This window comes from Emys orbicularis, chromosome 3 (assembly GCF_028017835.1).
Source record: "Emys orbicularis isolate rEmyOrb1 chromosome 3, rEmyOrb1.hap1, whole genome shotgun sequence".
NCBI lineage: Eukaryota > Metazoa > Chordata > Testudines > Emydidae > Emys > Emys orbicularis.
In genome coordinates this window covers 66,779,254-66,804,830 of record NC_088685.1, presented here as the reverse complement: position 1 = coordinate 66,804,830, position 25,577 = coordinate 66,779,254, and the positions used below count along the sequence as shown (strand labels likewise).

The window sequence follows — 25,577 nt, the reverse complement described above, 5'->3', positions numbered from 1 at the left end:
TGGGTTTGCAGGCCCTGTAGTAGGACTGAGTCTCTTAGAGGGATTTGAATGAGGCAAGTGTGGGATCCTAGCACATTGGGATTGGGAATACAATTCATGTTCATCTGACAGCATGGAAAGAAAGAAGGCACAAACATAGGAGTAGAAGAAAACAGTGTCAGTTTCATTGCCATTTCCTTCAGAATGAAGGGATAGAGGGAGTCCAAAAGAAATAAGGTGAGTTGTAAATAACGGTATAATTCTGCAGGGCTTTGAAGGGGCAGTACATTTTGAAATTGATCTGGCAGACAAGGTGGATCTAGTGTAGGGATTCTAAGAGGGAAATGATGTGGTGTGTTGGGAAAAGAACAAAATTCTAGTTGCAGTTTGGAGGGAAGGGGTTTGATATGGGTAACGCAAGTAAAAATCTTTGTTGCTGTATTCTGATAGAAAATATTTATGGTATAATAAATGATTCCATGTATAATATGGTAGAAGCACTCTAACACACAACTTTTTCTATATAATTCAGAATGAATTGGATTTAATAACTGCAATGGAGGCAATTGTTTGGAGTTTAAGGTGGGAAACTGAGTCACAAGTCCATTCAATTTAGGCTTAATCACTTGTTGCCTCTGTACAATTTCAGACAGAATTATTGTCACTTATGATGTGTGAACATATATTTATGCCAGATAATAGACAAAATGGTAGGAGGCCCAAACTACCACATTCTCGGGTACCGGGAAGTTCTCCTATACTTCCTGATGGCTGCCTCTGACTTCTGATCTAATTCTTCAGTCCTTTTCCTTCAGTTTTTGGTCAAATATTCCTCCAATTTGGTCCTTTGTTCACTTGAGTCATTTTTATACATTTATTTCTTCATTACATGTTTTTTACCCTTTCCCCGATCAGCGTTAAGCATTTGTTTTAGGTAACCCATACAATACATATGTGCAAGCTTAAATTTACACAACTTTTGCTGCTTATACAATTTCTTTGTCATTCTGTTTCTGTGTCACCCTGCCTCTGGGTTTTCCCAATAAAAGGGTTACAGGTTTCTGTACTTCTACCTAAAATCTTCCAGCACAACATGTTACCTTTGGCCTGTCAGCAATAACATAATTTTAAGCAAAACTACAGGAGAGGAGAAGAATTGGCAAAACCACACTCATGCCAGCTAGGCCTTGGCCTAAGTATTAGCTCATTCATTATCCATAATTATAAATTATTAAGGTATAACTAACAAAGCTCTTAATCTTATCATGTAGCTGTTCTTCATTTTTATATTTCAGTATCATAATTCAGTATGTGTATTATCATACACACATCGAAGTGTAGGGTCATGGGTTTAAAAGTGCCATGACCTCAAAGTGTCAGTATTTTATCTTCTTTAAATATGGGGTTTCGGAGACTTTTTCACTCAAAGTCCAACCTTGTGTTTGTGAATCATTACATAAAGCTTCATTAGTAATTTTCCTTATGTTGTGTTTTGAGGGGTGTCTTAATTTTAGGCCTTAATAATTACTGTTTCCCAACAACATGCTCATTAGCACTGCTTACATTAACAATGTACATGTGGGACATAAAATATAAATAACTTACCATGTATAAGGATTTTACATAGAGGGTTGGCCTGTCGCTATCGAAATACTGAAAGCTTAATTCCTAACCATATACAAATACAAGATCAGATTTCAGATCCACAATTTCCAGGCAAGCATGGTCTCTTGCTGCAGGTTTGCAATGAGATGGACTGCTTCATGTCTCTGTGTGGCAGCATTGTATGATGGAAGCCTAATGCTGAAGAGAGCCTACTTCCTCATTCAGTGGGATAGACAGTATCCCTGTAATGTACTTTTGTTCTTAAGTTAGTTGAGACATACTCCCAACTGTAGCTGCATTTCAACATAGTTTTTGTCTGGGAATTACCTTGGGTTTTAAAAATTATCAAATTCTGTACACAAACTCTAAATGAGAAACTGAAAGAGTGCTACCAAGTGATAGTACATATCTTCAAGTCACTAAAAATATCAAGCTTAAATCACTTTTTAGTTTTTTACCTTTTAAGGGCAGAGTCACTGAGACACCAAAGCAGCCTACACAAGCCATTAAGCTGGATTAAGCTGCTTTGCCTTGCCAGAGGAGCACAAATCAGCAAATTAAGGGTCGCACTGACTTGCAATTGGTTTGAAGGCTTGTATTAGACTATGCTGTCTGAAGGGAGGGCAAGGAGAACTCTGTAGAGGGTCCCTGTGTTCCTCTGATTTTAAAGGCTTCCCGCATGCTCCTGTCTCATTTCCCCTGGCAGTGATAGAGCACAGTGGAACCAAGTCAGCAGTGCCATGGGGAGCCTTTCAAGCAGTAATGCCCTACGTTATCCTGTGGCTGTGGAACTTTTAAGGAGCTTTGACAATTGGGCCAAGTAATCCTATCAATGGGAATTTTTCACACAGGTGTCCAATTTCTTTCATACCACTGACTCATTAAAACAATTAGCATTGTTACATACAAATCAGCTGTAAAGGGATGGTGGTGGCTGAATTACCCCATCACAGTGGCCCCACTTAAGAGTTACTGAGCCTGTTAGTTTAAATTAATTGCTACAATTTACAATCATACCATAGCTAATTTCTTCAAATGTAGCATATAACAAGGTTTCAGTTTTAACTATAAGGAAAGTTTGAAGTGTCTGCATTGTTCTGCTAAGATCATTTGGAGAAAAATGATAGATACTAAATTTCTTAAATGACCTTGTTTTAAATTAATTTTATCTCATAAATTTAAGGATTTACTTCTAAATTCTTAGAACATTCACACTGTACTCAGTCAGAGTAAGTGCTGTAATTTGGGAAGGGGGAGGGATAACAAATATTTTCCATACAAAACAATAAGGTTTAATTGTTTCTTTAAGTGCAAAGTGGAATTCTGCCTTAACTGTGGAGTTGTGACCAGTGTCTCTATAATATTTAAGTTACTAGCCGACTACTAAACAAGTATCCTAGTTTTAAATATCTTATTTACAATGACTTTTAAAAAGTAATCACACTTTGCCTCTTGTTTCACATTGTAATGAATCTTGGAAGTATTTTTGTGTATTCTGTATATACATATATATAAAAAGTTTTTTTTGTCAGAAACGTTCTATTTGAGGTTTGCCATAATTGAGGAAATAGACATACGATGGTACCCGGATGTATAATTTAAGTATGACTTAGAAGATTTCAGTGAAGTTTGGAAACTGTGGAATGTAAGTAAAAATGAATGCCTTGAAAGGTAACTTTTTATTTTTCATTCAGCCCTGCCAGCCCTCCTGCTGTGGATCTAAGAACCATCATGGAACTTGAAGAAAATATGCAGAAGCGTGGAACTATGCCAAAGACAAATGCGGGGTTGGTAAAAAACCAATATCTATAAAAAAGGAGAGATGTTGAAGAATAGGCCATTATGGATTTACTTAGTGGTTCAGATGGTTTAAGATTTAAAAGAAGAAAAAAATCTTCTTGTCCTTTTTGTTTGTTCATTTTGTTATGGCATTTCTGTGCATGCATTTAAAATTTACATCTCTGTCTGCAATGGCCTGATTCATCTAGTTAGTGCAGAACTTTCTGTTGTACTCTGGAGACGTAAATGGAAAGATTAATAAAATAACAGATCATATGTGGGATCAGTGGCCTAGCTGGCCAACCTTTCTGCTCTCTGTCCATCCCCACCCAAAAATAATCTAAATTTCCATCTGGTTGCTCTCCAGGTACCATTTGTTTCACACCATCTCCTTCAGCCTCCCCAGGTGCATGGTATTTTCCCAAAGAGTACCACTGGTGTGGATGGGGGAGATGATTTCAGTGCAGACTGTTCATTTTGCAGGACTCTTTTTGCGCACATACTAGACTGAATGACACCCATCTGTGGATTTTAGGGAGCAAACACAAGATAGAATGAAATAAGAAGTGCATTTTGGAAACAAAACTCATGGTAAAGCAAAACTTCAGACCAGAAACACTCAACAAAACTGCACATACACAAACAAAAATTCAATTAGTGTTTTTTGAAGCATCATTGCTCACATGTGGCAGTGCTCAATGATTCTGCCTTAGTCAGAGAAAGAGGAACATCCTGGGCAGCCATCCACCATCTCGCTATGAGGAGCAATGTGACAGTGTAATGTCTGGAAGAAGCTCTCATTCCTTGTATGCCCAAGCAAGCAACTGACTTCCCTTCCACCCTAAAAAAACAAAAAACACCCAACATACAGACTTCTAGTGTTTCAAGTGTCCTCTGCAAATTCCACTTTGTGCTATTCTATTGGCACGTCTGGTGTCAAGATGTAGAATATTCTGAAGAGCAGTGGCCCTTGGGATGCATCCCACTTTCCCATCGTGGTGGACTCTGAAAGTACAAAAGGGGAGAAGGGCCCAGTTACTCTTCAGTTTCTTCTTAACAGCTGAAGTGTTGAGAGTTTAGGATTGCAGTGTCCTCATTGGATGGAGATATATACATAAAATTTGCCTCTGCCGTTTCAGGACTATTTTTTGTTAAATTATCAGTCAGGTGTCCTCGTTTTAAAAAAAGAAAAGGTGCCTGATTGACACTGGTATCTGGACCCACGCAAAGTGAGAGAGCTGCCTCTGACATCTCTGCTGATGAGGGGAGGCTCCATAGGGCCAGTTGACTAAGTTTGGCATTAAGTCCAGCATTGACTTAAGAGAACTGCTCACCCAAGTGGCTCTTTATCTGCCTTGAAGCAGTGTCCAAGTCCCTGGCTGACTAAGTTCAGTGATATTCTAGCATACTCAATGAGCAACAGAAGTCCTTGAATTAGTCTGGTTCAAGCTAATTTGGTGCTGAAGATTTTGCAGTTCACTCTAAACCATATGCTAGAAGTACTCTGGTGCCAGCATTGGCAGTGCTAGGTCCTCGGATCCATCCATGTCAAAAGTCCGGTGCTGATAATCCAGCACCTTTGAATAATCGTGAACTACTCGTTTTGAAGTTTTGCCTGATACCAATAGCACTAATGTCCTTAGTTTCACCAATGACTTTGGTGAACCATTAGTTGAAGTGGCTCTCTACCCAGCTCTAGTGAAAATAGAATTCCCTGATCCATCTGAGTTAATGTAGTTTGGTGTCAACGATGCTAGATATTTGGCAGTCTGTTTCGCTGTCACCTGCCAATGATGGATCATTGAATCTGCATGCTTCTCCTATTTATGCATGATCAACTGCATATTGACAGGAGCCTCTCAGTTTCCAGAGCAGCTTGTGTGTGTTTGGGGAGTGGACGCAACTCCTGACACCTCTGCAATGAAAGTCTCCATTCCAGTCATATTGGGCTTCCTGGTGCTGCATCTTTGGCCCTTTAGCCTCAAACCTATTCTGCTATAGTGCTAAAAAGACCTCTATGGGCTTTCATCCTTCCTTGGACTTGGTCATCTGTACTAGGTACCTCAAAAGTGTTCTCATATTTTTTTGTAAACTTACCTGACCTGCACTCAGGTAGTCACAATGGCCAATGGAAAAATACTTAACTTTGTAAGTTTCAGATTCTCAGCTGAGGATATATCCCAGCTGAGGTACTCCCCTTTCTTACTGGAATCTGGAATTCTTCTGCCTTCCCTCTGATTCCATTGATTCAGGAGGTCTGTCTGGAGGTCAGTCACAATGGATCCAAAAAGTTGTCAGTAGCCTTAATTGGTCTTGGCTGTTTCATCTTCGGACATTTTAGGTCAGATGTTTTTTAGTACCACAAATCCTGTTTTCCATTCTCCTTGTTCTTTGTCTTAGAGTTGAGGTAAAAGTATCCATCTGAGTCTGAATCTTCTCAGGTTGACAGCCTGACTTCTGGATTACTTAGATGCTTTATGGGGAGGTTTATTCTGAAGTCTAGTAGATCCTGTTGAAAAACAAAGCAGACAAAAACCTGCTGCAATAAATATCGAAGTTTCCCCATCTCAGTAGCTGAAGAGAGTGAATCTGAGATGCTCTTCTCTTGCTTTTGATATATTACACTTTGAACATTTGAAGAACTGTTTTGAGTTCTACCAGACTGAATTGGTTGTGATGTCAGCAACTACTGTCACATGCATGGGAGAATGGTACAATCCTCTAGTTTATGGAAGACTTACTCCATGTACTAGTAATGCTACTTGGAACATTTGCTTAGTTGTGATATCTGAGACAAAGTAAATTTGACTTCCCTTTTCAGAAATACTGCAGTGGATGGATTTATTTGAGCTGTCCTTGGGTTATTCCCTCTGGTGCATGACTCTCCTTTGCCATGAGATTGAAATCTTTCCTTCACAAAACTCTTAGGATCTTTGCTCTGATTCACATGTGCGTGTCATCTATGCCATGTGCTATGGAAAAGGACATTCCTCATAGCTTTAAGTATGGCCAGGTTGTTGGTGAGATGCAGTCCAGAAGGCTAAGTTTGCATAAGCTCAGTTCCATATGGAAAATGTGGTCCTGTGCATATCTTCACCACAATTTCCAGTTTAAAAAAATATCATCCCTGATTTAATCTTTCAGGCCACTAGGCTGTCTGTAGTCCCACAAGCATCTTTCTCATGCCTTTTATGACTTGCTAGGTATTTGGTCACCTGAGAAATCAAGGTGTACTTAACTAAATGAGAGTGGTAAAGCATCAGATGGATGCTGATTGTTTTCATCCTCTTTTTGCAAAGATGCTACATGGGCATCTATATGTGGTTTAAGCAATCTCTCTCTCTCTCTCTCTCTGTCAGACTTAATTCAGGAGAGGAAATTTCAGTCACTAACACTCTTGACCTGTTATTCAGACCTGATGTTCATTTTGTTAGTTCTGCAGACAGCGTTCACTAGGCTCTCAGCCCACCTTCCTTAGAATTGTACTGCTTTTGAGTCTTCCGCAAGTGGGACTATACAGAGGCTGCTCGAAGGAGGGAGAGAGATTACTACCAGCAGCTGTTACTCTTAGATTGCAACTGCATATTGACACTTCCTGCCTCCCTTCCCCTTTTCTTTGGAGTCTTGGGAAAGAATTTCCTGAACTAGGGAAGGAACTGAAGAATGTCTGGGCCAATCCTTACTTTTTATGCTCTAGGGATCCTTGCAAGGGGCACGGAGGGAAGGGAGAGTATCCTCAAAGGGCATTGCTCTTCAGAAGATTCTGCAACTTGACACTAGAGGCACCAGTGCTTCAAGTGTGAATATGTAGAGGCTACACTCGAATAACGGTTGCTAGTAAATAACCTGTCTTTTGAGGTTAATATTTTAAATTGTCAGTTTTCTCTTTTCCAATTGTCATTTTAATTCATAGTAAACCTGCTTCTCATGGAATCAAGCTTTCTCAGAAGCAAAGAAAAATGATTGCCATGGCGGCTAAAGATAATGGTTCAGTTACGAACAGCCTGGATACTACTTCAATTACAGCCACGCCACCCACAGCTACGAAAGTTACAAAACCAGGGAGTGCATGGTATGTCATCTTAGTTAACTCCGTTTATTTGTCTTTGTGTTGATGGTTCCCTTTGGGCAGTATTTTTTTTTTTTTTTTTTAAGATGACATAACTTCTATTTAGTTACAAGAAAACAGTGTTGTTTCTACTTTTGTACATTTAGTGTTCTTGAAAATTTTAAACAGGAGTTGTGGTTAGTGGTGGTGATTGTGGCTCAACATTCATATACCCTAAAGGCCAGAACCAAGCTGGGCCCTGTCATGCATATTGTGAGTATAGTCAACAGTATCAAAGATATGATAGACATAAGAACAGCCATACAGGATCAGACCAAAGGTCCATCTAGCCTAGTATCCTGTCATCTGACAGTGGCCAATGCCCGGTGCCCCAGAGGGAATAAACAGAATGAATCATCAAGTGATCCATCCATGAACTTATCTAGTTCTTTTTTGAGCCCTGTTATAGTCTTGGCCTTCACAACATCCTCTGGCAAGGAGCTCCACAGCTTGACTGTTGCCCATTAATTTCATTTGGTGACCCCCTAGTTCTTGCGTTATGAGAAGGAGTAAATAACACTTCCTTATTTACTTTCTCTACACCAGTTATGATTTTATAGACCTCTATCATATCCCCCCTTAGTTGTCTCTTTTTCAGGGAGCACTATAGCAATTTAATATCACAGTCATTAGTTACTATAATTGCAACCTTTTTTCAAGTGTCGCCTATGCACAGTATTTTAACTAATGTCAACTGTATGGAAAGTCTGAAGAATTTGTGGTGTTCCATTATTAATAATCATTCTGGACAAAGAAAAGACTTGACACATTATATTTCTTAACATTAATTTGAAAATCTGTCTTATCACAGAAATGTACTGTTTATTTGCATTTTATCAAATAATTCTGGGTTCAGAGTAAGTGCTGTAATTTTGGGGCAGATGCAGTTTATTTTTCATACATAACAAAGTTTGAGTTCTTGCTTCAAGTGCAAAGCAGAACTCAGTCTGAACCCTGGAGTTGTGACTGATGCTTCCATAATAGAAGAGGCAGTGTTTCCAAACTGCAGGATTTGGAGTTTATTGAACTTTATATAATGGTTTGATGGATACATGGGATTACCAAATTAGACATAAAAATCCTTAAACTGACTATTTAAACATGTTGCAGTGAATACAGTACCTACGTTAGTGAGATTTAATCTGGTACATCATGTACATTGTCAAACTGAGTTTTTTTCAAAACTTACTTTCCTCGTGGTCCAACAAAGGATGAATTAAGCTTTGTAGGATGTTCAAGGCATCTAGAAAGCTGGCTAGATCGTCGGGCTCAACGGGTAGTGATCAATGGCTCCATGTCTAGTTGGCAGCCAGTTTCAAGTGGAGTGCCCCAAGGGTCGGTCCTGGGGCCGGTTTTGTTTAATATCTTTATTAATGATCTGGAGGATGGTGTGGACTGCACTCTCAGCAAGTTTGCCGATGACACTAAACTAGGAGGCGTGGTAGATACACTAGAGGGTAGGGATCGGATACAGAGGGACCTAGACAAATTAGAGGATTGGGCCAAAAGAAACCTGATGAGGTTCAACAAGGACAAGTGCAGAGTCCTGCACTTAGGACGGAAGAATGCCATGCACAGCTACAGACTAGGGACCGAATGGCTAGGTAGCAGTTCTGCAGAAAAGGACCTAGGGGTCACAGTGGACGAGAAGCTGGATATGAGTCAACAGTGTGCTCTTGTTGCCAAGAAGGCTAACGGCATTTTGGGCTGTATAAGTAGGGGCATTGCCAGCAGATCGAGGGACGTGATCGTTCCCCTTTATTCGACATTGGTGAGGCCTCATCTGGAGTACTGTGTCCAGTTTTGGGCCCCACACTACAAGAAGGATGTGGAAAAATTGGAAAGAGTCCAGCGGAGGGCAACAAAAATGATTAGGGATCTGGAGCGCATGACTTATGAGGAGAGGCTGAGGGAACTGGGATTGTTTAGTCTCCAGAAGAGAAGAATGAGGGGGGATTTGATAGCAGCCTTCAACTACCTGAAGGGGGGTTCCAAAGAGGATGGAACTCGGCTGTTCTCAATGGTGGCAGATGACAGAACAAGGAGCAGTGGTCTCAAGTTGCAGTGGGGGAGGTCTAGGTTGGATATTAGGAAACACTATTTCACTAGGAGGGTGGTGAAGCACTGGAATGCGTTACCTAGGGAGGTGGTGGAGTCTCCTTCCTTGGAGGTTTTTAAGGCCCGGCTTGACAAAGCCCTGGCTGGGATGATTTAGTTGGGAATTGGTCCTGCTTTGAGCAGGGGGTTGGACTAGATGACCTCCTGAGGTCCCTTCCAACCCTGATATTCTATGATTCTATGATTCTATTCATCCAATTTTCCCCAGAAGTTGGTTTTAGTGGCTGAAGTTAAATTTACTGGCTAGCGGGAGCTGACTTTTAGTCAATTATTTTGGTTAATTGGTGTCTTTTATATTAAATGTATAAGCACCCAGAGATTGTTGGGCACATTTTTAATAAATCTATCTTTTGAAATATTTTGTATAGTGTGATATGCAGGCCCAGGTATCTTAAGTGAAAAGGCCAATGCATCTTCTACTGAAGGATAACTTTCTGGTTTAATTTTCCTGTGGCCACATATGCCTATAAATGTTCATCTACAATATTCCTCTGTCTGTGCCTGTTCAGATGGAAAATGACGATAAACCGAGTTAAAGCAGAGAATCAGTGAGAAATCTATAAATGTTTCAAATAATCGCCTAGCTGCTGGAAAGGGGAATTAACTTGGTTAAGTAAAGTTTAAACTTCAACACGCAAACTGTAGATTACTACTGGTTGCTTTGCTAGTTTTTTTTTTTTTTTTTAAATGTATTAACCATTATCATCCACGTTGTCTATTTTTCTATAAAAGTATAGAACAGTAAGGTTGGGTGCATCACTTACCCATGTGGAATTATGGATCTTTTGATCCAAAATGTAGAGTACATCTGGTGGCAAACTCAGCTTTCCATGCGTGCAGTACATTGAGAGCTATAGAGCTTTTGTGTTCCAGTGAAAGGAGATACTTGTCTTGGAAATTCAGCAGTTTTACTGGCAAGAACATTTGCCAGAAGGGTGTGGGACCTTCTGGCACTTTCTTTGGTTGATTAAAAGACACAGTATAACATATACCATTCTTTTCTTTTATGCCAAAAGAAACCTCCAATTTCACAGTTTGGGGGATTGAAGCTAAAATCAAGTGCTTTGAAGACTGGTAGAGAATAATAAACTTTGTAAGGAACACTTTTATTTTGAAAGACTCCCATGTCCCACAAGAAATTAAACAAAATATTAGCCTTATTTCGGTTTTATGTATCATATAGTTCAGATACGTGTGTGTGTGTGTGTGTGTGTGTGTGTGAGAGAGAGAGTATATATGTGTATAGAGAGAGAGATGTATATGGTTCAGATACCTAGAGTCCATCTCGAATGAGGCTTACAACAATTAAAACTCGATATTTTAGTTGCAAAAATATGCTTTGTGCATCATAATGTATTTTAGTACTTTGAAGTCCATACTGGTGCGCCATCTGTCAAAAGTGCCTTCTGAAACACAACAAAATGTCAATAGCTCTTCTATAAAGAAACTTCACACTTGTTTGTGTACAGCCAAAATTCTAGGAATAAGATTTTTTAAGTTTCTTCCATGCAATTAAAACATCTTTTCTTTTAAAGACAATCTGGTCAAATTAAATTAGTGTGTTACAAATTAGGTGGAAAGGACAGTGCACAAAGCAAGATGAGTTTAGTAAAGATATTGCATTTAAGCCATTAGTTTTTTGTTGGCCATAACTCTTTCATAAGCTTCATTTTGTTTTTACCTAAAATGACAAAAAATAGTAATGCAGGTGCCCAGTTGCCATTGGATGTAGCTGTGGCAAGGAGGTGACATGGAGCTAGTTAGTTAGGTTCTCTAATTCTCTAGCGGGTTTTGCACTGGTCCCAGAAGAGGCTTCTGTAACCTCTGCCAGCTAAGAATGGACCACAAGGGACTGTCTGGGGTTAGCCAGCATGTTCCGATCATATCTCCCTAACTCTCATATGCCAAGACTGCAGTGGGAGTGGAATAGGTGCACACTGACTCTTCACACACTATGTCAGGGGAATTCCAAGCTGGAGACTTGCTTTGCTCCCTTTGCACTGCTTGAATCACGCAAAGGAAGAAGAGTGCATCAGAGAATATGTGAGTAATAGCTTAAAGCACTTGCAGAGTAAAATTGAATTTGGCTGAATTTTGGCTGAATCCTGAGGTTAAGCGTACATCAGGTTGATGAAGGCCTTGGTGAGGCCTCATCTGGAGTACTGTGTCCAGTTTTGGGCCCCACACTAAAAGAAGGATGTGGAAAAATTGGAAAGAGTCCAGCAGAGGGCAACAAAAATGATTAGGGGTCTGGAGCGCATGATTTATGAGGAGAGGCTGAGGGAACTGGGATTGTTTAGTCTGCAGAAGAGAAGAATGAGGGGGGATTTGATAGCTGCTTTCAACTACCTGAAGGGGGATTCCAAAGAGGATGGAGCTCGGCTGTTCTCAGTGGTGGCAGATGACAGAACAAGGAGCAATGGTCTCAAGTTGCAATGGGGGAGGTCTAGGTTGGATATTAGGAAATACTATTTCACTAGGAGGGTGGTGAAGCACTGGAATGCGTTACCTAGGGAGGTGGTGGAATCTCCTTCCTTGGAGGTTTTTAAGGCCCAGCTTGACAAAGCCCTGGCTGGGATGATTTAGTTGGGAATTGGTCCTGTTTTGAGCAGGGGGTTGGACTAGATGACCTCCTGAGGTCCCTTCCAACCCTGATATTCTATGATTCTATTAAACTGTTCAGTTCCTGACGTGTTTGAGATTTCCCTGAACAGTGCTTGCTATTTGGTTTTCTAGATGTTTAATTTTTCTTGCTTTGGTTATGCTATAGGTTTATATTTCACCCAGCATTGCCTTGGTGTAGATAGTATTCTGCATTAAAGAAATAATCTTTAAAAAGTAAAAAATTAGGGCTTTTTTTTTTTTTTTTATTCACATGCTTAACACGACTACCATGAGTAGTCCCATTCATTTTAAATGGGACTACTCATGGTAGTCGTGTTAAGCATGTGTTTAAATGCATGCAAGATTGATGTCTGAGATCCTGACAGGAGGGAATCATATAGTAAAGTTGTGATAACTCTCTTTTCTCCTGTAAATAGAAATAGCTTTTGAGTAGCATGTTAGTCATTCTTCTCCCTTCCCCTAACTCAAGGATAGTCAGTAGGTGGACCACAGGCCAAATCTGGACTGCCAGACACTTTTGAACAGACCCTGAAATCTTTGTATTTACTTATTATTTTTTATTTTCTCTGGAGTCTGGACCTTGACTGTATCTTGGACCAAGAAATTTGGACCTCAACAAAAAACATACGATCTCTGCCCTAACTTATCTAGAAGGTTGATTCTTTATCCTGCATTAGTTCTGGAGATCCGTAATGAAGGGGCAATGGACACATTGGGGTGAGCAGAGGGAAAATGGGTGGTAGGATTCATGGTAGGAATTACTTTTCCTCATCTCAGTTACTTTCCCATACTACACATATATTCTTTTTTCCTCAACAAAATATTTATTTTAGGGAGAGTACCCAGCGTAGCACGTATAATGTAATGTAATAGAGTAAGGATTCTACTGAAACTTGTGGACTAGGGTTTGCCCATATTTGCTATTGGGGTTTTGCAAAATGAAGCCTTCTATCTTCATAGGAGCCTGCCATCTGTGGTCTAGTAAAATTGACACTACAGGCATATAGCCACACTTGACATTTTAGTCTTGTTTTAACAACTGTTAACAATCATGTTAGTGAACACATGTTAATTATTTCTATTATAGACAGAATACAAATGTTTGTTAGTTGTATTTAACCCTAGATTTTAGCAATTAAAAATTACTAAATATTCATGTGTAGATATACCACAAGTGAATTCCTTGAGCCATATTCACAGCAAAAGACCTGACAGATATGTTGATGTGCAAAATTATGATATTTGGTGACATAAAATCATGTAGATCTCTAGCTCATATTTAACATGACTCACAAATATAGTCTTGAAAAATGTAAGTCTAAAATGTTGAGGCTTTTGTTGTTGTTGTTGTTGTTTTTAAAGGGCATCTTCATTACATTCAGCTTTGCCAAAGTCGTTCCGTGATCTTGTACTGGAAGAAGAAAAATCTGTCAGTGCAGGTCATTCTCCGGGCATCATTGTCAAAAAAGTTTGTTTTAAAGGAATTGAGGATCCACAAGCTCAGAAGGCCGTAAGGTAAGTGATATTTCTGTTGCACAGCTTCTCTCCTCAGTCATTACTCATGGGCTAATGCCCCCACCTGTGGAATTTGGAGGCAGTTCAGTGGTGATGCTGAAGGCTCCAGGACTAGGCTCCACTCTTCAGCTCAGGCCATCAGATTTTCTGCCTCCTGCTGTGGAACAAATTGGCGGTTCAGTTTCTCCTGACCATTTTCTTTTTAAAACCTTTGTTTTTATTCATTTTCGTGCAGTTGCAACTTTATTCTCCTCCTCCTCCTCCCATCCCCTGGTAAATAGCAGCATGTTGGTTTCACCACATGGATCTGCCGCTGCAGCTCCTTCCTGACAGACTTCTGTGCACCACTCAGGCCTTACATGAGCTGTGCTGCAGACACCCGGCTTATGAAGCCTTTGTGAAGCAGCACTTACAAGCTCTGCAGAGGGTGAATTATGCCTCGCCTGTTGCCAGTCACCCGACCCTCGCACTGCCAGGGTATGGGACTCAGAGTCAGACCGGCATGTTAGGTCCCCATTCTGCCCTGGGAAACCGCGACTCTAATGCAGAAAAGACCAATCCAGCGCTAATGAGCTTTCAGTGAGAGAGTCTAAGGATGAGGAAGAAGCTCTCAAGCCAGCTCAAGGGGTAAATCCCACAACAGACCTGGGCTGGAGGGAGAAAACCCCCTGAAAGGATCGACAGTTGTCCTCCCTCCCCCCCCCCCCCCCCCCCACCGTCCGCAGAAACTAAAGGGCCCTCAGGTCCCAGGGGAGAGCAGAGCTCCAACACAGCTTCCCTTCTTCCCACTGGGAGTCAAGGAATTCTCATGATACTCAGGGGTAAGTCCTGCAAACCCCCGAGAGTCCCTAAAAGGCAAAAGAAAATGTGTTCTTCTCATAGTAGTAATTAATATTATTAATTAGCAATTGGGATGAAAATTGTAGTTAAACCCTTCTTTTGCTTTCTCACCCTGTGGTAGTGTTTGCTGGCGCTTTTCTCCTACATAGTCTTTCTCACAGTGCTTTGTACCATGCTCACCGCCCTCTCCCACTCTGCAGCATGTCTGGGCCTGCAGAGAAGGCTGTTCTTCCTTTGCAGCCCTGCCTTGGGCTGTAGTCTAATGGAAATGGTATCAGTCTGGCTTTAAGCTTTAAGACCCTTGCTCTGCCAGGGAAAGGGATTCAGAGTTCAGGAATAGCAGAGTGGGAATTGTGCCTTCTGATCATCAGCCCTAAACCCCTGCTTTGCCAGGGAAATGGCCTCAGACTCTGAAAGGCTCTCTCCCCCACTCACCAGGCTGGCTCCACATTAAAGACTTAGGAGCACCTCAGGCAGTCTGTGACAGAACAGAGGCACGTGATCCAATCCCCAGGAAGCTGCACCTTCATGGGATTATAGAGGGGCAAATAAGAAATCCCTTCCCTTCCCTTCCCTTCATAATGATCCTGATTTACTGATTAAATCCCAGAGTGGTACTAGGCTGCTCCTATGGTACTTACTTCAGTGCTGCCAGGGAGCCAGCAGGCAGGTTTGCAGATTCCCAGGCATATCTAGCAAGCTATTTCCACAGTTGGGTCTGTGTACCAGTACCGCTCCTCTGTTGTGTGGTTGCTGTGCCAGAATGAATAGTGTATTACCTAGACAGCCAGGGGAAGAAGTACCACACATGCTTCAGGGGAAAAAAAAAAATCAGTAGCTTGCAAGGAACTGATTAATATTAATAAAATATCTTCCCTTTCAGGTGTTCTTACGTATATTTTCCCATTAATGCTTCCTGTGAGTGTATCATAAGATCCAAATGAGGACATCTGATTAAACCAAATGTTCAGCTAAAGTGTTTGTACAAAAATAAAGACTTTTCTTACATTTTGGGAGCCTAATGTTGGTGTAGCAGTAGCTCCACCAGGGAAAGACAAGTCACACCTTCAGAAGGGGACTGCCTTCCAAAATCTGCCTTAGACACTGCACTGCAATTTCAAAGCCTCACTATACCCTTTCAGACGGTAGGTTTTCCATGTATTTAGTAAGGAAAGCCTACTTTGTGGCAAACAAGTGGCTCATTGTCTAGAGGTATAGTTTTTGATTGGACTGAGATGTCTTGGGTTTTGTTCTGGTCAAACCCTTGATGTGATTTGTGATGAGAACTTGGTGGCTACACGGAAGCCGTGTTATACCCAGGAATAGCTATCACTCATTCAAAACTGATATCTTGCGCATGCAAACTTGTGAGTAGCTATTGGAGGACACATTAGGGAAATTAGTAACTGACATTGCAGAGAGGCATCAACCCTCACTATCAAAACCAGCATAGAAGTCGATTAGTTACTACCAACACCAAGTGTATCCAAGAAGGGGCCATTACCCTGGCAGAGGGAAAAATCTGGAGTAGAAGCGTGCAAGGAAACTTAGATAAATTTTCCTCCAAATCAACAAAATCCTCATAATGATGAAGACAAAAAAAGGATTTGTGTATGAGCCACAGTGCTTGTACAAGAGTCTTCCTTTTGATCTACCCTCTGTATCTAGAGTCTTAAGGGGCTGGTGGTAATCACAGCAAGGCACAGGTCACACCCAACTTTCACTCTAGACCAGGGATACTCAGACTGAGGCTCGCGAGCTGCAAGTGGCTCTTTAATGTGTCTGCTGTGGCTCTTTGCAGCACATGATATTAAAAAACTGTGTGCTTGAATTATTAACCAATCAGGATGCTTTTACTATGTTATTAACCAGTTACGTTATTAACTTGCACTATGTAATTAACCTGTCATACTGTTTAAATATGAATCTATAGTACAATAGTGAATGAAACAATGAATTCACATTACTGTGGCTCTTTTGGGTAATGTTGATCACTAATTTAGCTCCTGAACCACTGAGGTCTGAGTATCACTGCTCTACACCCTTGAATATTCACTATGGAAGCAAACATACTTGGAAGATAAATTTCCAAAAATCTCATCTCATATATAGTTTTTAGTTAATATTGACACCTCTTATCACGGTGTGTGTCTTTATTTTATTTTATTTTATTTTATTTAAAATAAATTTATTAAAAATAAAAAGAAGCAAACCCCACAAACATGGTCATAGAGGATTGGACCTTTCAAGTCTAGTATAGTGTCTGACAATGACCAGAACCAGCTGTTTCAGTAGAAGGTGCAAGAAACCTTAGGCAATTACGGTAATTGCAGAGAAAGCCTCCACTTACTTCCCATTAGGGTTGGCCTGTGATTGAGACATGAGTGTTGACATCTCTTCCAACCAGGGAGTAACTAGAGGTCAAAGCTTCTCTGTGGTAATGGAAATAATGTCCTGATTAGAGAAGAATCTGCTACCTTTCAAGACAGTTCACATAAAGAATACAGGAAAGAAGAAAAAGGAGAGTTGTTGTGTCCTTGTCCTCCACTGGCCCAGAAGGCACTTTGAACTTGCTAGGTAGCCAATAATGCCACATTGTAAACAGACCTCTTGAAGCAGAGACTCTTTCATTCAAACCGGGAACAGTTAACAACTTGGGCATCAGAAGTGAAGTGTAATTCAGCATGGATTCTCTATTAAACTCGGATATAGTTTGGTATCCACACAACACACGGGATTCATTTTTCTGATCAAATTTACATTTCCAATGTGAGGGGAAACAGAAAGCCCAACATAATGGGATCCTGACCTCTAGATAGCATTGTAATACAATTATAATAATAATCACAAAGTTCTAGTGATCCCAGCTACACTAAAGTTTCCCTGGGAAGCTTGGTTGCTGTCCTACAAGAAAGCACCTTAGAAAGATGGGTACCAGCTATAGTGGCATTTTGAAAATAGGCACTTTGAATCCTCCACTTAAGTATCAGGTGCCAAATTTAATTACAGTGACAAATTAGACAAGCCTGTGGCAGACCTTTCCAGCCGCCATTACCTTGGAAAGGCAAGTTTTAGAATTAGTTCTCATATCCATACAAGAACCACGCTGCCTTTGTCACAGGGAAAAGGTTATTCTTATAGCTCCAGAACATTTCTGTCCAAAGTAAGTTCCTCTTTCCACAATTCCTGGAAAATAATTATCCCGTGGTTTTGTTCTAATCCTTAGAAGGTTGTGATATAAATAAGCATTCTTAGAGCTATAAAGATACATACCCCATATGCTTGAGATGTATGCTCGTTGTACCCTGTTCATCCCATTCTGTCCAAAATGCTCAAGGTTGCTGCAGGCAAGATGTAAAAATCCTACCAGTTGGCATACTAGGCATCTGGGAAACTATTCACAGAAGTCTCTAGAGGCATTGAGGGGAAAGTGTTTGAGCCTCATCCGAGGAAGATCTTCAAGTAAATTTCCTTTCCTCTAAAAAAGCATCCTTTGGTAGAGGGCACTACTGGATTACTTCTCACACATAACTCCATAGTTTATAAAGCTCTTGCTTTATATGGGGGGAACTCCCGTTCTTGCCTATTATTCTACTATAATAATTAAACTCTGCTTATCCTTTCCTTTCCTTCCCTACTTCTGGAATTCACTGCTCCATACTTCCTATGAATAATGAATTAGGAGAGAAGCTGTGCAACAGAATGTGACAGTTCTTACCGGATAATTTTCTTTCTCTTAGCAGTTTCTCTCTGAATTCAACCCACCAGGGTAATCATATAAATGACCAGAATATAAATTTGAAAATTTTCACCAAAAGAAGTTCTAGACATATATTATCTTAAAGTATATTATCTTAAAGTTAATTTAGTGTGATAATTATGTCAGGTTACCTTAATGGTACTAATTGGTTGCAAGAGCATTTCTACAACTGTGGAAGAACTCTTCTGGTGGCCTGAGCTGAAAGACGGAGCTTAGTCCTGGAGCCTCCAGCAGCAACTCTGGGCCAACTCTGAATTCCACAAGTTGTGCATTCCATAGTTGTTCTTCGAGTGATTGCTCAGGTGTATTCCACTATAGGTGTGCGTGCTTGCCACGTGCACCAGTGCCGGAAGTTTTTCCCTTAGCAGTATCCGTAGTGGGGGAGCACCGCTGTGACCCCTGGAGTGGCGCCGGTATATCGCGCCTTAAAGGGAGCTGCGTGCTCCCCCCCACCCTCAGTTCCTTCTTGCCGCCAGCGAAGTTAGTCGGAACTTGCTCCAGCTTAGTGTAGCTGCAGCGTATCTAGCTTAGTGGTATCTGGTTCACTAATCTCTCTCCGTTATTGAACTTTCTTTCGTGAGTGCCTGGCTCGGGGCATGCCCCGTGGCCCAGGCTTCAAGTCCTGCGACTCCTGTCGCAACTCTATGCCCAGAAGCGATCCCCACAATCAGTATCTTCGCTGTCTGGGCGAGTCTCACGTTAGTGAAAAGTGCAAGATCTGCCGCTCCTTCAAGCCACCGACGAAGAAGGAGCATGAGATCCGACTCTGGGCTCTTTTAATGGAGTCAGCATTGGCCCCTGCACCGGCGCGACGAGCTGACACCGCGCCGGGCTCTGCGTCGTCGGCACGTGATGAAGCGCCTCCGGTGCGCCGTTCCGAATCGGCACCCGGCACCGCGTCCTCGGTGCTCAGCGAAGCACCGTCGACGTCCCGGCACCGCTCCCCAGCTAAGAAGCCAGGGAAGTCTCAGCGGCGCCGGGAGAAGACCAGGAGTGAGGCCAGACCAGAGTTGGGCAGCCCGTGATCCCCACCGGGACAGAGACCTCCGACTCGCGCTGAGCAGAGTAGTCCAGTCCCGTTCGCGCGAGCCTCACCAGAGGTACACATGCCTTCAACGCTGGAGGCAGCTCAGGCCGCGCGTGATATACCGACACTTCCGGTGCCGGGAGCGCCGCCGCAGTCGGGCCCCCGGTCCCGTGGGAAGCCGCCTTTGGGCGCCCATCAGCCCTCCCCGGAGGTGTGGGAGTCCGAGGCACCTTCCCGGGTCGAGGTGCCTATTAGAGCCCTGCGACGCGCGTCGACTCCGCGTCCGGACTCTTCTAGGAGCGGATCCCACCCCTCCGGCCTTGAGCGCCGTCGAGGAGGCGGCAAGAGACAGCACCGTTCCTCTTCCAGCGAGTCCGAGAGGGACAGGTCGCGACGCCGTTGGCACCGACGCTCCTATTTGGGCGCCCGCCGTCACAGACGCCATGGTCACGGCGCGTCCCGAGAGTCCCTGGCACCGAGGCACCGTGGCCACAGGCGCCACAATGAATCCAGGGACAGCTCCTCGGACATACATGTCTCGACCTCCTCTAGGTCGAAGTCTCGGGGCAGGAGCCATCACGATCGGGACCGCTCCAGCCGTTCTTACGACACCGTGCGCTCCTCCCGGACCTCGGCGTCAGTGCGTAGCCGTCTCTCCCAGGGCCGCACCGCAGGACCAGCCTGCCCTGCTGGCGCCCGATGCGCCTCTGCTCCAGGCCATGCCCTGGCAGGGACAGTGGTGCCAGTGGGCACCGTGGCCTCAGACACCTGCGCAGCCAGGCCCTCGCTCCGTGGCTGGAGCTTCTCAGTGCCGACCCACGTCACCTTCATGGCACCGAGATCAACTTGTGGGTGCCGAACCCCCGGCACCGACTCCGGCACCGAACCCGGACGTGGAGCCCTCGGTGCCGTTGGCCGCTGAAGGCGCCACGCCGTCCACCTCTTCGGCGCAGGGAGATTCGGTTGCGGTACCGCCTCCTTCTTCTTCCCAGGAGGACTTTAAAGCCCACCAAGAGCTGCTTCGGAGGGTGGCAGCCAACCTCGAGCTCCGGGCCGAGGAGATGGAGGAACCCTCCGACACCCTCTTCAATGTCCTCGCCTCCTCGGTACCAGGGCGTGTGGCGCTCCCTTTCCATCAGGGAGTTGCCAACATCACCACTGGCCTTTGGCAGACCCCAGCCTCTCTTGGGCCTATTTCTAAGAAGGCCGAGAGGAAGTACTTTGTCCCCGCGAGGGGTCTCGAGTACCTTTATACCCACCCAGCTCCAAACTCCCTAGTGGTTGAATCGGTCCACCACCGTGAACGGAATGGCCAGCCCACGCCAAAGGACAAGGATGCTCGTAGACTTGATGCCTTTGGTAAAAAGGTTTATTCGTCAACGAGTTTCCAGCTCAGAGTGGCCAACCATCAGGCGCTTCTGAGCCGCTACGAGTTTAACCTGTGGGGATCCCTCCCCAAATTTGAGCCCCTCATTCCTGACAAGGAGGTGAAGGAGTTCAGGGCGTCGGTTGAGGAGGGTGCGACCGCCGCCAAAGCGGCTCTCCAGGCGGCATCGGACGCTGCAGACACAGCCACTTGTTCGATGGCTACCGCCGTCTCCATGAGACGGGCGGCGTGGCTCTCGCTTTCGGGGCTGTCGTCAGAATCCCAGTCCATAATGCAGGACCTGCCGTTTGATGGCAAGGCCCTTTTCGCGGACCAGACAGACACCCGTCTGCACGGGATAAAGGACTCCTGTGCCACCCTGCAGACGCTAGACCTCTACGTCCCGCCTACTAAGGACAAACCCAGGCCTCAACCCTCTGCTCTGCAAGCTAGGGGCAGATATGAACCCCCGCCTAAGTGGCAGAGGGATCAAAGACGTCGGTCCCAATGCCAATCCTGCTCGGCCCCACGGCCTGGAGCCTCGAAGGCCAAACGGCAGGGAAAACAGCGTTTTTGACACGTTGAGGGGGGGTCACCGGGCCTATTGCCAGTGTACCCCCCACCCAGTTAATAAAGTTACCTTTTCTAAACCGTTTATCGGACTTCCGACTGCGGTGCTCCCATATAACGTCGGACCAATGGGTCCTCAGTACCATCTCCTAAGGGTATAAGCTGCAGTTTGTTTCAGCCCCTCCCACTTGTCCCCCGTCCGGGCGGCCGGACGGGTCCCCGGAGCATGCCCTACTCGTCTACCGGGAAGCAGAGTGCCTCCCCTCTCTGGGAGCGGTGGAACGGGTACCTCGGGAATACCAGGGCAAAGGTTTTTACTCCAGGTACTTTCTCATCCCCAAGGCGAAGGGCGGGCTTTGGCCCATCCTCGACCTGCGGAACCTCAACCAGTTTCTGGTGCGTTGCAAATTCCGCATGGTGTCCCTGGCCTCTATTATTCCATCCCTAGACCAGGGGGATTGGTTTACTGCACTGGACCTCCAGGATGCGTACTTTCACATCCACATTTTCGAGGGTCACAGGCGCTACCTCCGTTTCCTGGTGGGTCAGGACCACTTCCAATTTACAGTCCTCCCCTTTGGCCTTTCTACTGCCCCCAGGGTATTTACAAAGTGTATGGCGGTGGTGGCGGCCCACCTCAGGAGGCAAGGGCTGCAGATCTTCCCCTACCTCGACGACTGGCTGCTCAAGGGCCGGTCTCGCGCTCTGGTGCAGCAGCAGATGAAGTTCCTGCTAGACACCTGCGCGGCTCTAGGCCTACTGGTAAACGAGGAGAAATACACGCTACTTCCAGTTCAGCGCATAGAATTCATGGGGGCGCTGCTAGATTCCCGAGTAGCCACGGCCTCCCTTCCACGGGACAGGTTCGAGATGCTCAAGGCTCTCATCGCCTCCGTCACGGCTTTTCCGATAACCACGGCTCGCGTGTGCCTTCAAATACTAGGCTACATGGCAGCATGCACCTACGTGGTGCGCCATGCCCGGCTTCGGATGAGGCCCCTCCAGCTTTGGCTGGCCTCCCGGTACTCCCAGGCCAGGGACGGCCTGGACAAGGTTGTCACAGTGCCACCCAGGGTGGTGGCAGACCTCCAATGGTGGTCCCTCCCGAGAGCCCCGTCCCTCACTAGATCTAGTGTCGGACGCCTCAGACCTGGGCTGGGGAGCCCACATGGGGGATTTCAGGACCCAGGGTATGTGGTCACCACAGGAGCTAACCCTGCACATAAATGTCAGGGAGCTCAGAGCTGTACGCCTGGCGTGCGTGGCTTTTCGCTAGCACATACAAGGGAAGGTAGTCAGAGTCCTCACGGACAACATGACCGCCATGTACTACATCAACAAACGGGGGCATGCGCTCCCGGGCCTTATGCCAGGAAGCCCAGCTCCTGTGGGAGTTTTGTATAGCCCACAGTATACTCCTTTGGGCCTTTTACCTGCCCGGCAAGAGCAACACGCTTGCGGACCGCCTGAGCAGGGTATTCTCCCAGCAACACGAGTGGTCCCTGCACAAGGAGGTGACCAGGTGGATCTTCCTACAGTGGGGTGCTCCCCAGGAAGACCTGTTCGCCACCGCCCAGAATCGACAGTGTCCTCGATTCTGCTCCAGAGCGGGAGAGGACGAAGGGGCCATATCGGATGCGTTCCTGCTCCCATGGTCGGGGCCCTTCTTGTATGCCTTCCCGCCCTTCCCCTTAATAGACAGGGTCCTACAAAAGGTGAAGTCAGACGGTGCTTGGATGATCCTCATAGCCCCGGATTGGGCCCGTCAGCATTGGTACGGGTCCCTGCTGCAACTGTTAGCGGCCCCTCCTTGCAGGCTGCCGCTACGGCCGGACCTCCTCTCCCAGGAGGAAGGTCGCCTCCTCCATCCCAACCTAGCTGCGCTCCATCTGACAGCTGCTTCGTGGTTGAATGAGGAGGAGGGGAGGTGTTCTGAGGATGTGAGAAGGGTCCTGCTGGAAAGTAGGAAACCCTCCATGCGGCGAACCTCCCTGGCTAAGTGGTATAGGTTCTCTATGTGGGCGAGGGATAGAGGTTTCTCTCCCTCTTCCGCCCCTATCCAGCTTGTCCTCGATTACCTCCTGTCCCTTCGGACCGAAGGCCTGGCGCCCTCCTCCATCAGAGTGCACCTAGCGGCCATTTCAGCCTTCCATCCCCCGGTGCAGGGCCTGTCAGTGTTCTCCCATCACATGACAGCCCGGTTTCTGAAAGGGTTAGATCGGGCAGACCCCTAGTCCCGCTCTGGGATCTAAACCTGGTACTGTCCCGCCTCACAGGGCCTCCTTTTGAGCTGTTAGCCACGTGTTCGTGGTCCCACCTGTTGTGGAAGGTGGCGTTCTTAATGGTTATCACCTCAGCCCGCTGGGTCTCCGAGCTCAGGGCCCTGATCTCTGAACCGCCCTATATGGTCTTTCATAAAGACAAGGTTCAGCTCTGCCCTCACCCTGCCTTTTTGCCGAAGGTGGTCTCGGCATTCCATATGGATCAGGATATTTTCCTCCCGATCCTCTGTCCTAAGCCCCATTCCTCCAATGAGGAACGCCGCCTGCACATGTTAGACGTGTGCAGAGCGCTGGCCTTTTACCCGGACAGAACCAGGCCATTTAGAAGGTCCCCCCAGCTTTTCATTGCTTCGGCCGAGCGCATGAAGGGGCGACTGGTCTCCACCTAGCGGATCTCCCGCTGGATCACTTCGTGCACTCGCAACTGTTATGACCTGGCAGGGGTTCCCGCGCCTCCTATAGTGAAGGCTCATTCGTCGAGAGCCCAGGCCTCGTCTGCGGCCTATGTGGCTCATGTCCCTATTCAGGACATCTGTAGGGCTGCTACATGGTCCTATGTCCACACTTTTTCATCGCACTATGCGATCGTCTCCCAAACGCGGGATGACACCGGGTTTGGTAGGGCGGTGCTCCGCCCGGGCAACCCTTAAACTTTACACTTAAACTCCTACCCGCCTCCATCAGGGATAGCTTGGAGTCACCTACTGTGGAATATACATGAGCAATCACTCGAAGAAAGGAGAGTTACCTGTTCCGTAACTGGCGTTCTTCGAGATGTGTTGCTCAGGTGTATTCCACGTCCCACCCTCCTTCCCCTCTGTCGGAGTTGTCTGGCAAGAAGGAAATGAGGGTGGGGGGAGCACGCAGCCCCCTTTATGGCGCGATATACCGGCGTCACTCCAGGGGTCGCAGCGGTGCTCCCCCACTACGGATACTGCTAAGGGAAAAGCTTCCGGCACTGGTGCACGTGGCGAGCATACACACCTATAGTGGAATACACCTGAGCAACACATCTCGAAGAACGCCAGTTATGGAACAGGTAACTGTCCTTTAGCCCATGAGTAATGAATTCAGAGAGAAGCTGCTGATTGAAAATTATCAGGTAAGAAATTTGTCAATTTCTAATTTTAAATGTATAGCATAAGATTTTTGCTTTCCTAGTGATTAGGTAGTCATCCTAGAATAGTACAAAGCAACAGAGAGTCCTGTGGCACCTTTAAGACTAACAGATGTATTGGAGCATAAGCTTTCGTGGGTGAATACCCACTTCGTCAGACGCATGCGTCGGTATTCACCCACGAAAGCTTATGCTCCAGTACTTCTGTTAGTCTTAAAGGGGCCACAGGAATCTGTTGCTTTTTACAGATCCAGACTAACACGGCTACCCCTCTGATACTAGAATAGTACATTAACATTGATCTTCATTTTTTAAAATCACTGCATCCATTTTTTTAGAAAAAGCTGCTAGCAGTTATTAGTTATGAATAGAAACCAAATATTCTTTTTATTTATATGCATCAGATTTTCTTACCTGCCATGCAAGCATATGAACAGCACATGTAGTATTTATATTAAAATTAAAGCAGTTCAAATATTTACTATCATGTGGGCAAGACCATCTGCTAATACTTGTATTCAAACCAGAGATGAATTACAATATATATGGAGAAAGGGGGGAGGTGCTGGTTTTGATAGCTCCAGTTTTTATTAATCACTATCCCCATTTTGAAACTGTCTTGTGGATTTTCTTGCTTGATTTCACTTATGGGTTGGAACCAGTTTTCTTGGTGACTCACTGGAAGTATGGTGGTGGTTTTTGTGATTATGATTAGGGCTCTGTGTCTGTCATGGAGGTGGCAGAAGTCACGGATTCCGTGACTTTCCATGATCTCTGTGACTTCTGCAGCAGCCAGTGTGCTTGACCCCCGGGCCACCCAAGCAGCTGGCCCTAGGACCATCTGAGCAGCGGCCTGTGTGGCTGGCCCCCGGGACAGCCATAGCAG

At 45.1% G+C, this 25,577-nt stretch overlaps 1 protein-coding gene across 2 annotated transcripts in view; it reads left to right on the top strand.

Moving 5' to 3' along the window:
* The window catches only part of IBTK (inhibitor of Bruton tyrosine kinase), an 89,507-nt gene that overhangs the window by 52,612 nt on the left and 11,318 nt on the right, over positions 1-25,577 (top strand). For both annotated transcript variants that reach the window (XM_065401047.1, XM_065401046.1), the window contains exons 23-25: positions 3,279-3,371; positions 7,277-7,435; positions 13,577-13,729. In XM_065401047.1, the coding sequence (XP_065257119.1) occupies positions 3,279-3,371; positions 7,277-7,435; positions 13,577-13,729 (405 nt within the window). The remainder of the gene's footprint in view (positions 1-3,278; positions 3,372-7,276; positions 7,436-13,576; positions 13,730-25,577) is intronic.